This window comes from Capricornis sumatraensis, chromosome 1, assembly GCF_032405125.1.
Source record: "Capricornis sumatraensis isolate serow.1 chromosome 1, serow.2, whole genome shotgun sequence".
In the NCBI taxonomy this organism is placed as follows: Eukaryota; Metazoa; Chordata; class Mammalia; order Artiodactyla; family Bovidae; genus Capricornis; species Capricornis sumatraensis.
The window spans coordinates 28462430-28478713 of record NC_091069.1 but is presented as its reverse complement, the minus strand read 5'-3'; the positions used below and the strand labels follow the sequence as shown (position 1 = coordinate 28478713).

The following is a 16284-nucleotide window of genomic DNA, read 5'->3' as shown; positions in this document are numbered from 1 at the left end:
CCCTAAAAATAAAGTCTGACACAGTTTCCCCATCTATTTCCCATGAAGTGATGGGACCGGATGCCATTATCTTCGTTTTCTGAATGTTGAGCTTTAAGCCAACTTTTGCACTCTCCTCTTTCACTTTCAACAAGAGGCTTTTTAGCTCCTCTTCACTTTCTGCCATAAGGGTGGTGTCATCTGCATATCTGAGGTGATTGATATTTCTCCCGGCAATCTTGATTCCAGCTTGTGTTTCTTCCAGTCCAGCGTTTCTCATGATGTACTCTACATATAAGTTAAATAAGTAGGGTGACAATATACAGCCTTGACGTACTCCTTTTCCTATTTGGGACCAGTCTGCTGTTCCATGTCCAGTTCTAACTGTTGCTTCCTGACCTGCATACAGATTTCTCAAGAGGCAGGTCAGGTGGTCTGGTATTCCCATCTCTTTCAGAATTTTCCACACTTTATTGTCATCCACACAGTCAAAGGCTTTGGCATAGTCAATAAAGCAGAAATAGATGTTTTTCTGGAACTCTCTTGCTTTTTCCATGATCCAGCGGATGTTGGCCATTTGATCTCTGGTTCCTCTGCCTTTTCTAAAACCAGCTTGAACATCTGGAATTTCATGGTTCATGTATTGCTGAAGCCTGGCTTGGAGAATTTTGAGCATTACTTTACTAGCATGTGCTGCTGCTGCTGCTGCTAAGTCGCTTCAGTCGTGTCCAACTCTGTGTGACCCCATAGACAGCAGCCCACCACACTACTAGCATGTGAGATGACTGCAATTGTGCGGTAGTTTGAGCATTCTTTGGCATTGCCTTTCTTTTGGATTGGAATGAAAACTGACCTTTCCAGTCCTGTGGCCACTGCTGAGTTTTCCAAATTTGCTAGCATATTGAGTGCAGCACTTTCACAGCATCATCTTTCAGAATTTGAAATAGCTTGATAGGAATTCCATCACCTCCACTAGCTTTGTTCATAGTGATGCTTTCTACGGCCCACTTGACTTCACATTCCAGGATGTCTGGCTCTAGATGAGTGATTACACCATTGTGATTATCTGGGTCGTGAAGATCTTTTTGTACAGTTCTTCTGTGTATTCTTGCCACCTCTTCTTAATATCTTCTGCTTCTGTTAGGTCCATACCATTTTTGTCCTTTATAGAGCCCATCTTTGCATGAAATGTTCCCTTGGTATCTCTAATTTTCTTGAAGAGATCTCTAGTCTTTCCCATTCTGTTCTTTTCCTCTATTTCTTTGCATTGATCGCTGAAGAAGGCTTTCTTATCTCCTCTTGCTATTCTTTGGAACTCTGCATTCAGATGCTTATATCTTTCCTCTTCTCCTTTGCTTTTCTCCTCTCTTCTTTTCACAGCTATTTGTAAGGCCTCCCCAGACAGCCATTTTGCTTTTTTGCATTTCTTTTCCATGGGAATGGTCTTGATCCCGTCTCCTGTACAATGTCATGAACCTCATTCCATAGTTCATCAGGCACTCTATCTATCAGATCTAGGCCCTTAAATCTATTTCTCACTTCCACTGTATAATCATAAGGGTTTTGATTTAGTTCATACCTGAATGGTCTAGCGGTTTTCCCTACTTTCTTCAATTTAAGTCTGAATTTGGTAATAAGGAGTTCATGATCTGAGCCACAGTCAGCTCCCGGTCTTGTTTTTGTTGACTGTATAGAGCTTCTCCATCTTTGGCTGCAAAGAATATAATCAATCTGATTTTGGTGTTGACCATCTGGTGATGTCCATGTGTAGAGTCTTCTCTTGTGTTGTTGGAAGAGGGTGTTTGCTATAACCAGTGCATTTTCTTGGCAAAACTCTATTAGTCTTTGTCCTGCTTCATTCTGCATTCCAAGGCCAAATTTGCCTGTTACTCCAGGTGTTTCTTGACTTCCTACTTTTTCATTCCAGTCCCCTATAATGAAAAGGACATCTTTTTTGGGTGTAAGTTCTAAAAGGTCTTGTAGGTCTACAGAAGAGTCCGAAATGCCATACTTGGATGCAATCTCAAAAACGACAGAATGATCTCTGTTCATTTCCAAGGCAAACCATTCAATATCACAGTAATCCAAGTCTATGCCCCAACCAGTAACGCTAAAGAAGCTGAAGTTGGCCTAGCACAGTGCATCATATTTGGTGAACAATCACTTAATGTAGAGTAGATAGATGGACAGGAAAGCTGTGAGAGTATGGATTCTAAGCCGTTTTTGTGCCATGAATCTCTCTGACTGTGTCATGGATGGACTCCTCAGAATAATACTTTTTTTAAGTATGTGAAGTATATTTTTTACCACAAAAAAGTTATATTGAAGTATCACTATCCAAATACAATAAAAGCATATTTGTGATGTATATTATGTGCATCTTTACTAACAAAATAAATGTGATATACCGTCAGTCAGAATTACTGTTGTAAATTTGTAGTGATGTGCAGAAAAACTGTTAGTTTACCTACAACCAGTGTACCGTAATTTGAAGATTTCAGTAATTTATAGATGACAAACAATAGATATTTCTAATCCTTCTGAAATCATGGTTAGAGGTTAGCAAAAAAGGATGCATTCCTTTTCCTATCCAAGTTCACATTACCCTCTCCCTACAACTGCCACTGCATCTACCCATGAATGTGTGTGGACCTGTGGACCCCAGGTGAAGAAGTTTTGCTTTGAGGTCTGGAGAAGATTAGGCAACATGGTGTTAACTCTGGCTTGGGCACTGGCCTGTGAACAGAAAGCCATGATGTACTACACTAAAGAGACTATTTTGAGTTGTTGGGCAGTTGAAGGGTTTAAGAAGGAGGGTAATAATCAAGGTGATGTTCAAGAGGTTTAACAACCATATCCCTTAACCACTGACCCATCAGAACATACGCCATCTGTGAACAAAGAGTCAGTTCAGAGATACCGGTTCATATCAGTTAGCCCAAGGAATGTGGCTACATTAACCAGTGAAGGGAATTATTTGGAAAAATGCATATCAGAATGTTGGAAAAGAATGAAATTTGAGGTGGGAACACTGTTTAGAAGACTTTTATAAGAACTAAGGCAAGGGAGTTGGGGGTAAAGAGGGGGGTAGAATTTGGAAAGATCCAGGAAGTAGAATCAAAGACACTTACAGCTCAGAGTTCATGAAAGCATGGAGACGACGGAGTAAGATTATTTCTCTGCATTTGGATTTTGTAACGAGATAGGGAATATGGGAGGAGAAGTGCCAGCAAGTTGCGAGAGCTGCTTGAGAAAGTAGTTCCTTCTGGTCCTTTTGTTTGATATACCTGTGGGACATCCGGGGGACACGTGTCTGGCAGGTGGCTGGATATATGTGGATAGGAAGCCTAGAAGAGGAATCTGGGCTGAACTTTGATTTGGGAATGATGAGGATATTTTTGGAGTCATGAGCACAGGTAATAGTAACCCAAGGAAGTACATAGAATAAGAAGAAAAGACATATAAAGGCTCATCCTTGGGGAACACAGCTAAAAAACTGGGAGGAAAGAGAGGAGCTAATAACTAAGACGGGAGTGGAGGTGGAGGGGGGACAGGAATGAGAGCCAGGATGGAGTAAACCAAAGCAAGAGCATCAACTGTACATTTTTGCCACCACAGTCCCAATCCTTCTGGGAGCCCCCAGGGTATGCTCTGCGTTATGAGGCACCTGGCATATCTGAGGCAAACAGGAGGTCAGCGTTCCCTTGCTCTGTCATTGTTCTCAACTACAAGGGGATGTATGTCTCGTTCACAGAAAAGTGAGTTAGTGTTTGGTTTACAAACTTGAAGTTTTCATTTAAAACTCACTTAGGAGGGAAATTCTAAACTGCCGTGACCATCCTTGGCCCAGGCTCATGGAAACAGCTGGTGTGTGCTACTGCCAGACGGAATTCGAGCATCACTATCGGTCAATAGGGCTCTGAAATCATTCCCAGCAAGAGCACACGAGACGCTGCTTTCTGACCACAGTAGGCAGTGGTGGGAGGACTGCCTGCAAATGGGGCTGCCCCTGCCCCCAGAGGGCCAGCCTGGGGCCACGATGTGATTGGGAAAGGGGCAGAGGGTCCTCAGGAACAGGGGCCTGCCTCTGCCACACTCGCCCCCTCCTGCTTAACCCGCCCGAGCCCAGAGGCTCATGTTGCCTTTGGGAAGGAGCAAACCTCGCACCCGTTCTCTGTGGACCTGGGCATGCAAATCCTTCAGACACGCCCACGTCCTGCTTAGCCAAGCATAGGACGCTCTCCCTGGACCCCACTAACCAAGACTGCCTTTCCGCCAGCCTTGGCCTGAAACTGATTGTGTTAGTTCTGCCTGTTCAGTCTGAAGCCTGTTCAGAATACCATAATCATCCTGGAAATAGATAGTCTGTTTGGGTCTCAGTCATTTGGACCTGGAGACCTCCATCTGAAGCACTTTTCTGCCAGCACACCCTGGAGCTTTTCTGGTGGAGTTTTCTAGAGGAGCGTGATCCAGAGGAGGACGAGCATATGGGAAACAGAGTCCTGAGAGTCACCGCCTGAGGTTCACGCTCCAGCTCCACCACTTGCTTACTTAGGTGACGTTGGTTAAGTTACTGGACTTCACTGGGTCCCCTTTTTTTCATCAATAAAATGGTTTAATAATAGTATCTATTCTCATACAGTTGTTCCAAACCTGTAATGCTACATATAATTCATATAAAGACCTTGCAAGAGTATCTAGCATGTACTAAGCATTGAACAAAAGTTTATTATTATTACAAAGTTAGTCATCTCCTAGGTATGCCTCTGAGTACTTTAAAAAGACTTTGCCTAACTTTTCCTCTCCCTACCCACCCTCTTCAGGGCTTCCCTGATAGCTCAGTTGGTAAAGAATCCTGCTGCAATGCAGGAGACCACGGTTCAATTCCTGGCTTGGGAAGGTCTGCTGCAGAAGGGATAAGCTATCAACTCCAGTATTCTTGGGCTTCCCTTGTGTCTCAGCTGGTAAGAATCCACCTGCAATGCAAGAGACCTGGGTTCAATCCCTGGGTTGGGAAGATCCCCTGGAGGAGGGAAAGGCTACCCACTCCAGTATTCTGACCTAGAAAATTCCATGAACTGTGTATAGTCCATGGAGTCACAGAGTCAGACATGACTGAATGACTTTCACTTTCACCCACCCCTTCAGATGTTTTCACTCTGTAATGAAAGATTTTTGTAATATTAAATACGTAGCCAGTCCCATTCTGGCCACTTCTTCCTAAAAGATGCCTAAGGGAGGTGTTGTGTGGGAGCAGCAGTGAAGGAAAACACAGTATTACTTCATCCTTACCAGAACCTTCAGTCCCCTGGTGCCAAGGGTTCAGGTAAGCTGGCCTCAGCCGTTGCTCTCTGTTAGTTAAGCAAGACCCTTCTCATCTGCCGGTTTCCTGAGCTGTATAACCAGGGAGAAACAGACACACAGGGAGATAAGTTTACTGCTGGTGCCGCATGCTCTGTTGCTTCACCAGAGGAAAATAGATGCCTTGGGTCAGCTCCTCACTCCAGTGCCACGTAAGGAAAAGATGGAACTAGATATCGATGCCCCAGTGACTTCCACTTGGGAACGAGCAGGCTCTGGCCCTTTACACTTGAGTCATACAGAGAAGAGAGAGCCCCACTTTGCAGGGCTTTCGACGCATGATTTTTCCAGTTTCTTGGAGAGTGGCCCAGTCTATAACCCGCTTGGACCTCCTCCAGTGCCTGCAGGGGGAGCAGGGCTCAGTGCTCCTGAAGGATCGTGTGTTCACCTCTGTCCTCGGCCACATTTTTTAATCTTCAGGGATTTTAATTCTCATTTTTTTTAAGAATGATAATTGATCCAGTTCTAGATGCAGGAAAGAAAGGAAACAAGGTAAATAGGACAATGAATTTTCTAAACTCTCCCTTTCTTCAGCTTCTTAAAAACGGTTGCTCAGCCTCTTATACAGAGTGAAATATGTCAGAAAGAGGAAAACAAGGATGGTATATTAATGCATATATATGGAACCTAGAAAAATGGTACTGATGAACCTAGTAGAGAATAGACTTACGGACACAGCAGGGAAAGGTGAGGGTCAGATGAATTGAAAAAGTAGCATTGACATATATACACTATCAGATGCAAAATAGCTAGTTGGTGGGAAGCTGCTATATAACACAGGGAGCCCAGCCTGGCACTCTGTGATGACCTAGAGGGGTGAGATGGGGGGAAGATAGGGAGGCTCAAGGGAGAGGGGGTTATATATATATAAATAATTATGAGTGATTTGCATTCTTGTATGGCAGAAACCAACACAATATTTAAGCAATTTTCCACCAATTAAAAAAAATTTTTAATGATTGCTCAGAAAGACTACAGTGAATTAGTTAAACCTTTGTGATTGTTATTCTTCTTTTCCCAAGACGGATGGGATTTTTAAGTAACTGAAAGGAGATGCTTGTATTACAAAATAGGTTTCCTTTAACGTTGCAGGGTCAAGGCTTAGGTGTCTGACTTTGGAGGGAAGATAAAAAGAGGAGCCTGTTGCTCTTGTCCAGCAATTCCTATGACGCCTGCAGTCCTAGTGAATTAATGCTTAGAAAGAAGGAATTTGAATAGATTTTGTTCCTGATTTTATTGAGACAGAATTGACACATAACATTGTATTAAAGTGTACAACATAATGATTTAATATATGTATATATTGCACAATGATTATCACAGGTTTCATTAACATCCATTACCTTAATTACAATTTTTTTCTTGGGATGAGAGCTTTTAATGTCTACTCTCTAACTGACTTTCAAATATACAGTATAGTGTGAACTGTAGTCACCATGTTGTATATTACATCCCCACAACTTATTTATCTTATAACTGAAAGTTTATAGCTTTTGACAACCTTCACCCATTTCCTTCAACTCCTAACCTTTTCAGACTCCACATATAAGTGAGATCATACAATATTTGCCTTTCTATGTCTGATTTCACTTAGCATAATACTCTCAGGGTCCATCCATATTGTCACAAATGGCAGGATTTCCTTCTTTATTTATAGCTGAATAATATTTATTATCACCAGATAGAGATTTGTATGTATGGCTTTGCTTTGTGTTTAATATCTTAAGATGTTGATATATCATTGAAAGTGATTTTTTTTAGTTAAATATATAAACTTGTGTCATAAGGTGGTTTTTCGTATGTCTTCTGTTCTTACAGTAACCCCTCTATTAGTAATGCATAAAAGCCAGCAACTCCATGTATACTAAAACAAAACTTTGCTGCACCCCTCGGGTCAGAAGTCAGGTTTTCCTCCTACAGTGCTTTGTCCGTGCCTCTCTCTGCCTGTCATGTTCAAGGGCAGCTTGTACCTGCCTGTGTTCTTCCTTACTCTAGAACTTCTCTAAGGCAGAGCTGTCTTACTTCTGAATTTCAACCACTTAGCCAGTGCCAGGTGGGATATAAATTTAGAGTCATTTTGGGTGGAAATGCTGTGAATCTGTCAGGTTCAGCAGCAAAAAGTGAAAAGGAAAAAATACATGAGAAAAGACAACTGTGGCTCCTATATGGGGGCAAGCTTCAACAATTTACAGCGACATTTTAGCAGGAACATATCTCCTTAGGGGCAACAGAAGAGTTAAAGGAAAATATGTCTGTGAGTACAGAAATGACAGTAACCATCTCCTGCTGCTGCTGCTAAGTCACTTCAGTCGTGTCCGACTCTATGCGACCCCATAGATGGCAGCCCACCAGGCTCCCCCATCCCTGGGATTCTCCAGGCAAGAACACTGCAGTGGGTTGCCATTTCCTTCTCCAGTGCATGAAAGGGAAAAGTCAAATTGAAGTCACTCAGTTGTGTCCAACTCTTCGCAACCCCATGGACTGCAGCCTACCAGGCTCTTCCATCCATGGGATTTTCCAGGCAAGAGTACTGGAGTGGGATGCCATTGCCTTCTCCAGATAGTAACCATAATTCCACCTTATTGTGGAAGGTACCCAAAGAAAAGCAAAAGCACAGTCCTAGACAATCAGAATCTAGAGTTGAGAAAATTAAACTTTCTATTTAATAGAGAAATGACTACTTAACATAACAATTTAGAAATACAACAATTTCCATCTCTAATAATGAAGATGGGGGATAATAATGTATACTCTTGAACAGTTCCCATGCATATCAAAGCAAGTGCCAAGGAGGAATACTATAGGAAATAATGTGTTTTCTTGTAAACGTTTGATTTAAATATCCTACTGATAGCCTGCGATTCTTAGTTAACAGTTCCAGTATTTTCACAGTGGTCATCACCCCCATGACATGCAGCACCCTAGAAGACCTATGTAGACTTAACCTGTGGAGACCATCCACATTCAGTTAGTTTTCATAACCAGTTTAAGATTTCTCAGTTTTCAGGTTTGTGTTTTCATACCATGGTTCTGTTTATTCTTAATCATAAACAGTGATACAAGGTTCTGACTAGTAATGCTCTCTCTGGATTTATAACTGAATTTTTCATTGGGTTATATTCACTAATTGTTTCAACTTAAGCATGTTGGCTCACTAAGCCTAAATTTCCTTTTCTGTAAAATAGGATTAAAATGCCTTCTTCAGAATATTATTGTAAGAACTCAGTGAACACAAAACTTAACATAGAGCCTGGCAAATTATTCTCAGTTTTCTTCAGGACATCGTTACTTGTTGCGATTCATTTTTACATATCAGTGTATTAATGGTATACACTCTTAACCACTATGCTTTGGTGTCTGGTTGTTTCTTTCTTTCTACTTCACCTGTCCTTCCCCATCCCCCAGTACTACCTTCACACACCCCATACTTTTCCAGTTTCCTGTTTAGGGCTACAGGTGCAGAGTCCTTTGTTCAGATCTATTGCCTGTGACTTAAAATCCAGAGGGAACAGGAAGTATCTTGAGCCAATATATGTAAAGGCATTAGAAATAGCCATGTGTTTGACTTATAAGCCAAGATTTTCTTACAGAGCCCTTCATTGAATATAGCCTGGAGAAGAACTTAAAAAGCAAAAACACCTTGCCCCACTATCACTCAGAAATGTAACCAGATACAACCCCCCTCAAAATAATCATAGTCATGGAGGACTAAGAGATAAAATCAAATGAACGTATGAGGAATCTATGATCCTCATTGTTAACGCTGTCTTCAACACTGACATCACTTTGTGTTGAGGTTCCTAGTACATGCCTTGGACAGTGCTTGCTCCATAACTACTTGGACAGGACTTGTCTCTTGATACCTGAAGGTAGGTGTATGTCCCTGTAATCCATATTTATTATTCCTGCTCAACTGGTCTGACACCTTCATGCATGAGGAAAGAGATGGTGTTTCCCCAGTGCTGGACTTCTCAGTGGAGACATTTCAAGTTATAATTGCCTCACTGAAAAGTAAATGGATCATAGAAATAGTCTTTGAAGAGTTAGGTGGAAAGCAAATAGCAGGTGCCACCGTGATGCTGTCCTCCTTGTCAGAGACTTCATTGGGAGCGATCTTTTTTGCCTTGCTTTCCTTCTCACTGACCCTTTTGTATCATGGTTTTTCACACAACCTCACCACCATAGCCTGCATTGGCATTAGGACTCCCAAGGTACTCTTCTTGGTGAGAGAAGAGAGCACCCTGGAGCAGAGGAACAGACAGACCTGATGGCCACAAACCCAAGCCTGAATTTTGAATTTCCAGATTTTTTAACACAGTATGTTTAAGCATACTCTGTTTAACAAAAGTATGTTTCATACTCTGAGGAAGTGCTGAACAACTGTGCATAATGACTGTTCCAGATGCTGTTTCCTGGATATAATTTAAAGGATTCTTGGTGCTAAGAGTAGGGAATGGTTTAGAGAGAACCTGAAGTTATTAGCCATATTGGTAGATCATTAATGCCTGCAGACAGCTTGTACTCCCAACAATATTTCAAGGGGAAGCTATGGTAGGGTGGTTGCTGAGAAATTTTGAGGAACTTATTTGTCCACAGCCGGCCAGAATCATCACCCACTGGTTGTGAAGGTGCAGCATTTTAGAGCCACAGAGAGACCAGCACCAGGGGAAATGAACCTGGCAACTCCTGTTCTCTAGGAAACAAAAGCACTTCATACTCTGCTAAGAATCCTGGCAAAATGAATTCTGGTTTTGGTACTTTGGCATGCCCAGAAATGGTCGTAGTGAGAAAAATAGGAGAATAAGTAAGTTAAGTGAGAAATCTATCAGCCACAGATCCTTTGCTGCTTTCAAGACTAAATCCCAGCCAGAAGACTCTCTGTGAAGTGATTCAGAATAAGTCTACAACTCAAGGTTGAGTTGTTAGTAATTGACTCTCTGGAGTACTACATTAAATATTCTCCCCTTTAAAGTGTTTTTTAATTAACCGTCTCTTTGAATGTTGGTTATGTCATAAAGTTACTAAAGGCTGGTATTTTTATAAGATTGACTTCACCTCTCCTTATTCCGATAATGGATTTAATGGTCCGAGGAGAAAATTAACCCAGTGGGCACTAACACTTATTTCCCGTTTCTTCCTCCCACCTCTACTTGATCCCCTCCAGAGGTCTCTCTTCGTCATCGTAGCCAGAGTAAGTTTCCTGCCACACAGACTGTCATGTCACTTCATTGTGTGAAGTCTTTTGTTAGCTCCTGTGGACTTCAGAACAAGGTGCAACCTCCTTAGTGGGGCCCAGAGGCTGTTCAGGACTTCATTTCTCTCCACCTCCTCTCCCACCACCCATATTCTAACCACTTCTGATTACTTCCAATTTCCAAGTGTGCCATACTCCTTCATCCTTTTTATTTGCTCGGTATGCCCTACACAGTGTGCCCCCCCCAGATTGAAGACTCAGCTTGGGCATCAGTGCCCTGGGGAACCTTTCCTGCCCACGGGTTCCCACCAGATGCCCTCACTCGGGCTACTCACCTTGTGTGCACGGTGTCTCCAGTCCTTCCTACCCCAGAGACTGCATCCCGTTGCCTGTTTTCCGGGTTCCTAGTACAGAGAAGATGCTCAATAAGTATTTGCCCAACAGATTAATGATTAAGCATTTGAATGAGTGAGCAAATTTGGTGTGTTGTGGAAATATAAGTGACTATAACTAGCCACTTAAGAGCTGGAGCCAGGCATAACTCTTTTTTTTCAGTGATGACAGATGTCAGAGGGGCCAAAAAATTAGGGTGTGTGTGTGTGTGTGTGTGTGTGTGTGTGTAGAAATTACCTGTATGTACCTTTCTGAATAAGATTTCACTTTTGTTGCTTTTTTTTCCAAAGTGCAGAAGTAGAATATAGTTTTTTGGTGAAGAATAGCAGGTTAGAGCTAGATGTTAAGATAAAGATGTATGTGTGTATATATATACTTATAAATGTATATGTGAATATACATATACATACACACATATATATTTATGTCTGTATATATGATTAAGTGCCCATAAACATACGCACATATGTGTGCATATATACACATATGTATGTGTATATGCACATGTGTTGGAGAAGGAAATGGCAACCCACTCCAGTATTCTGGAAAATTCCATGGACAGAGGAGCCTGGTGGACTACGGTCCATGGGGTCGCAAAGAGTCGGCCACGACTGCACACATGCATGTGTGTACATACATGGATGCATGTGTGTGTGTGTATCAGAGGCTGGGGCAGATCAATATTCAGTAAGCATCCTAGGAATGCGTCCTCAAAGGAAGCTCTCTCTCCATCCCACCTGCTTGCTGTCACCTGAAGGATGGTTATAACGCCTCCCCCCGAATCAGCATTCTCTCCCTGCTCCATGGAGCCTGTTTGTAGAAATGTCATAGACACCCTCAGGGTTCTGATCACAGTTCATCTGCTGCACTGAGAAACCTGAGTCCATCTGGTTCATCTTTGCGTACACTCAATAAACATGCCCCATGTGCCTACTATGTGGCTGTATGAAAACTGTGAATGCGTAATGACTGGTTGTAAGCCACTCAGTGACCACGTATGTCTCGATAACTCTTCCTTGCCCCTCTCGGTGCACTTTCCAGTGTCCATCCCAACCACAACGTGCACTACTTTCCTGGCAAGTCCTTTTAGTGGACCATGGGTGATGTACCACACAAGGCTCTCCCTACATGGGTCTCTTAACATCAGATGCCAAGATTCACTCCCATGAACCATGAAGGCTCACTGCCTTGAGAGAGCCACTCTCTGCAGCAAGCTTTGGGACTAGTGTACAGGGCCAAGTGCAGGGGCTGTTTTCAAAGCATCGTAGGTTGCTTGTGTCAGATCCATGCTGGGAGGGGAGAGTGTTTTCTAAGAAAGTGTTTTTGTCTTGTCTTCTAGCTTATATTTTACTACGGTACTACAGATAGTTGGTGTCCAAAAGAGTACTATGACGACATGAAGAAAGATTTTCCAGAAGGAGATATTCGACTCTGTGAGAAAAAAATACCTCATGCTTTTATCTTCAGTTTTTTCCAGGAAATGGCCGACATGGTAGCTGACTGGCTAAAGGATGATCTGTCCAAAATGTAAATAGTGATACAAGGTGCAAGTGCCAACAGCTAGTGCATAGAGGCAGTAGGTATACAGCCTCTTAGTAGTAAGTAGTATACTTAATAGGTGACTGTCTAATTTTAATATTTGATGTTAGAAGAGAAAAAAAGTGAGACCCTCTTGGCTTAAAAAACTGTCAGTTCCCAGCTCCCCCATGCTACAGACTGCAACAAACACAGTTGACCAATATTCCCTGGAATTAACAACACATTCCAAGACTCAGGGAACACAGCAATCTAAACAAAGTCTTTCACATGTGCACGAAATGCCCAGTGGCACCATCAACTTAATTTTGATAGGCAAGATCACTGCACAAAAGGAAACCTAAATGTTTTAATTTACAATGTAGAATAGCACTGCCCCCCCCCCGAGAAAATTATGAAAGAACTACTAGAAAATGTAAAAGACCAGTGAATGTCAAGTGCATAGTCAAACATGTGAAGCATATGAAATTATGAGAAGAATACACTCATCCAGGAAGTAACAAGCAGTGGAGCTTGCAGTGGACCCGGGTCTGTCTTAAGGACAGAAGCTGACGGTCAGCCCAGCTAACTTTGCACAGATCTTGGCTGAAATCACCAAAATCAGACTGGATACCAGGACAGCCTGCACACCCTGCCTTTTACTACCTTGCAGCATGTCTCAGACCACCAGGTCAGCCTTCTCTCTGGCCGCCGGTGCACAAGCCCCAGCAGAGCCAGGGGCGGGGGGCGCACTGAGGCGAGTGACTTCCAGACGTGCCCACAGTAATGAGCGAGTAAAGCTCGTCAGACTTTCCTCTGGTCAACTAAGAGCTAATAAGCATTACTGAAGGATCTCGACTACACCTTCCTCCACAGCCAACCAGTAAGTCCTGATGGTGAGCTCCCTGCAGGCCTCCATTCTCCAGAACCAGCATGGGGTGACACTGAGCTGACCCCGATGAAGCTCATACCTGCCACAGGCAACTGCCCATACTGTCATTTTTTCAGTCAAACTCCACTGCAGACCAGCAATGAGCCAAGTACTATAAAGACCTTGAGGATAGACTGTTAGCTACATTAATGATTCTTTTCTTCTGAAAATCTTCCAGGAAGTAAATTTTGAAAGGGCATCTTTAAATTGCTGAATAGAGGATCATCATAAATGAGTTCTCCAGTTAGTTGGAAAGAAATTGTTTTACTAATGAACAACAACAACAACAAAAAAAAAAAAAACAGTCATTAAATTATGTGAATTCACCCTCTCCGGACACCTTGAGTTTCAATAACGAAGAAGTTTGTTCTCTGACCTAGAGCTTGCTAACAATATTGCTTCCTTCCCTAAATTGATTCAATCCTGGGACCTTAGGATTTACTTAGCCAGTAAATCCCACTGACTGCAGAAATTGTTGATGATAGATAGAAACTTTCCATTTTTTCTCCTGGAGGAAATCCCTCATGGTGTTATCATTTCATAAGGACAAGGGGATGTTGTCCTTCTTCTGAAAACCTAAAGCCCTCTGATGAAAGATTCAGCTCTGATATGCTGCCAACCCAGTGGTGAATGTCGAATGAGATATGATCCTTTGGCCTGGCTTCCACATCAGAGCAAATGACATCTCAGAGGGGAGGAGCCAAGCTCCAGGCAAACAGTGCTCTCAGCCCCAGAAAGGGGCCAGTAGATGTATAAGCCATTGGCAGAAGGCTGCATACATGAAGTCCTTATTGGCAGCTGTGTGGAGAGGCCTTCTAGAAATCTAATGTTAGGAGCTGGGTCTCAGGGCTTTGAAGTACCTTGCATACAGGAGATGCTCAATAAGATGCTGAAGCACTTAAGCAAGAACTAGGTAAATCATGCTACTAGAATCAAGAATAACACGCCCAGCGTTTCTGTTAGTCTTATTTTACTATGTTACTTCATGTTTCAGAAGTCCACATATATGAAATTATATCTGATAAATGTATATCTGATAAAGCTCTGGTAAAAAGTTTACCAGAGCTTAAAAAATAATAAGTAAAATGATAAAGTAGAAGATACTGGCTTGTAATTCCTGTTAATCATCTAAACACCAAATGAATTTTCAAAAGAAATACCTTACCCACACTTTATGATCTTGCCTGGCCTGACCTCTGTGTGTTGGGGAGGAGGGGTACAGTCTTCACATTCTCTTGAGGTAGACTCAGGTCATAGCCTCTCAATCAAGGGCTTCCCAGGTGGCACTAGTGGTAAAGAAGCCATCTGCCAACACAAGAGACTTTAGAGATGGGGGTCTCCATCTCCTAAGGAAAAGGCAGTCCACTCCAGTATTCTTGCCTGGTGAATCCCATGGACAGAGTAGCCTGGCGGGCTGTAGTCCATGGGTCGCAGAGTCAGACACAACTGAAGCGACGTAGCACACATGCACACTCTCAGTTAAACTGAAAGCCACTTTTTCTATGCTTCTTTTAGAGAGGGAAGGATCAGATTTTGGAAGATTGAAGCTCGTTTTATTTCATTAGGAATTAAACAAAAGTGTTCATGCATGTATATGAGGTGATAAGGTATGTGAACTCTGGAGGCCTTACCATCTGTGTGATTTTGGACAGCTTCATCTAATTTCTCCATGTCTCAGTGTCCTCATTCATAAGATAGGATTAATAATAATACATACCTCATATTGTTGGAAGAATGGGATGATTAAATGAAAGCATTTAGCACAGTGCCTGACAAAGAGTATCTTCTCAATAAATATTGGCCGTTATTACTGATTATTAAACATCATCATAACATAAAATAAACAAAAGACTAAAGTTGGTAGGCAATGGATGAAATCCATTTTCCAGAAGCATTTCTGCCTGTGTATGCCAGTGAGCCACTGTGATGGTCCTTGTCAAAAGGTTTAATAACCTCCTCTGGGGTTATCTAGTGCTGAATGAAAGGCCTACACTGGAAATCATGACTGGTTGTCCCCAGTCTGCTTTGGACCACAAGGGAGAAGCTCCAGAGGCTGCCCCTGTGGCTTTTTGTGGCCAGACATTCAAGGCAACAGCCCACTTACCACAGGCCTCTCCACTGAACGCTTGAAGAGCCAGGGACCTCCAAAGGCTTGATTTTTCTTTATCCTACATTATATTAAATTTAATTCCAGACTTGAGGGAACACAACAACTTAATGTAACACCTGATTCTGGATTAGATGTTATATTAAAAAGAAAACAAAAAACACTGTTGGGACAGTTTGCAAAACTTCATTGCATGGGATCTAAAGTTTTTAAATGGGAGTAAGAGATCAATGATAATTTTCTGATGTCAGCGGTTTTATTGTGGATAAGTAGGAGAATGTCCTTATTTTCAGTGAAGACACATGAAATGTGTCAGAGCCAGACGACATTATGTCAGTTTACTCTCAGATAGTTCAGAGGAAAAAAATGTTCTTTGTTCTTGCAACATTTCTGTATGTTTGAGATGATTTTGAAATGTATACAAATAATTATTTGGGGGAAAAAAAAACAACATGGTGTCTCCTTCTGCATCTGTCTCTTATTGCTTCTTTTCCAGAAAGTGAATTACTTCTTCTAGGAAGTAAATGAAAACATAAAGACTGTGTTTCAAATCGTGGGTCTTTTCATTTATTAGGTGTGTGATGTTCAGAGGCTTCACCTCCCCTCCCCCACTGTCCTCACTCTTGAAAGCACTTGCATTAGCTCTAGGACCTTGGAAGGTTTTTGTTTGTCTTTAAGGGGGTCAGGTGAGGTCTTGCATATAGTATTTAGCACCCTGTCTGGTAGATGTTCTATTACACAGTACCCAAAGGATGACAGCACACTTGTCTGCCTTGTACTCTCTTCCCTGTGGTGCTGTGCAGG

At 42.2% G+C, this 16284-nt stretch overlaps 1 protein-coding gene across 2 annotated transcripts in view; it reads left to right on the top strand.

The window, feature by feature from the left end:
- LDAH (lipid droplet associated hydrolase) overlaps positions 1 to 15913 on the top strand; it is a 92066-nt gene extending 76153 nt beyond the window's left edge. For both annotated transcript variants that reach the window (XM_068986104.1, XM_068986095.1), the window contains one exon: positions 12267 to 15913. In XM_068986104.1, the coding sequence (XP_068842205.1) occupies positions 12267 to 12458 (192 nt within the window). In that variant the 3' untranslated portion in view covers positions 12459 to 15913. The remainder of the gene's footprint in view (positions 1 to 12266) is intronic.
- The last annotated feature ends 371 nt before the right edge of the window (positions 15914 to 16284 follow it).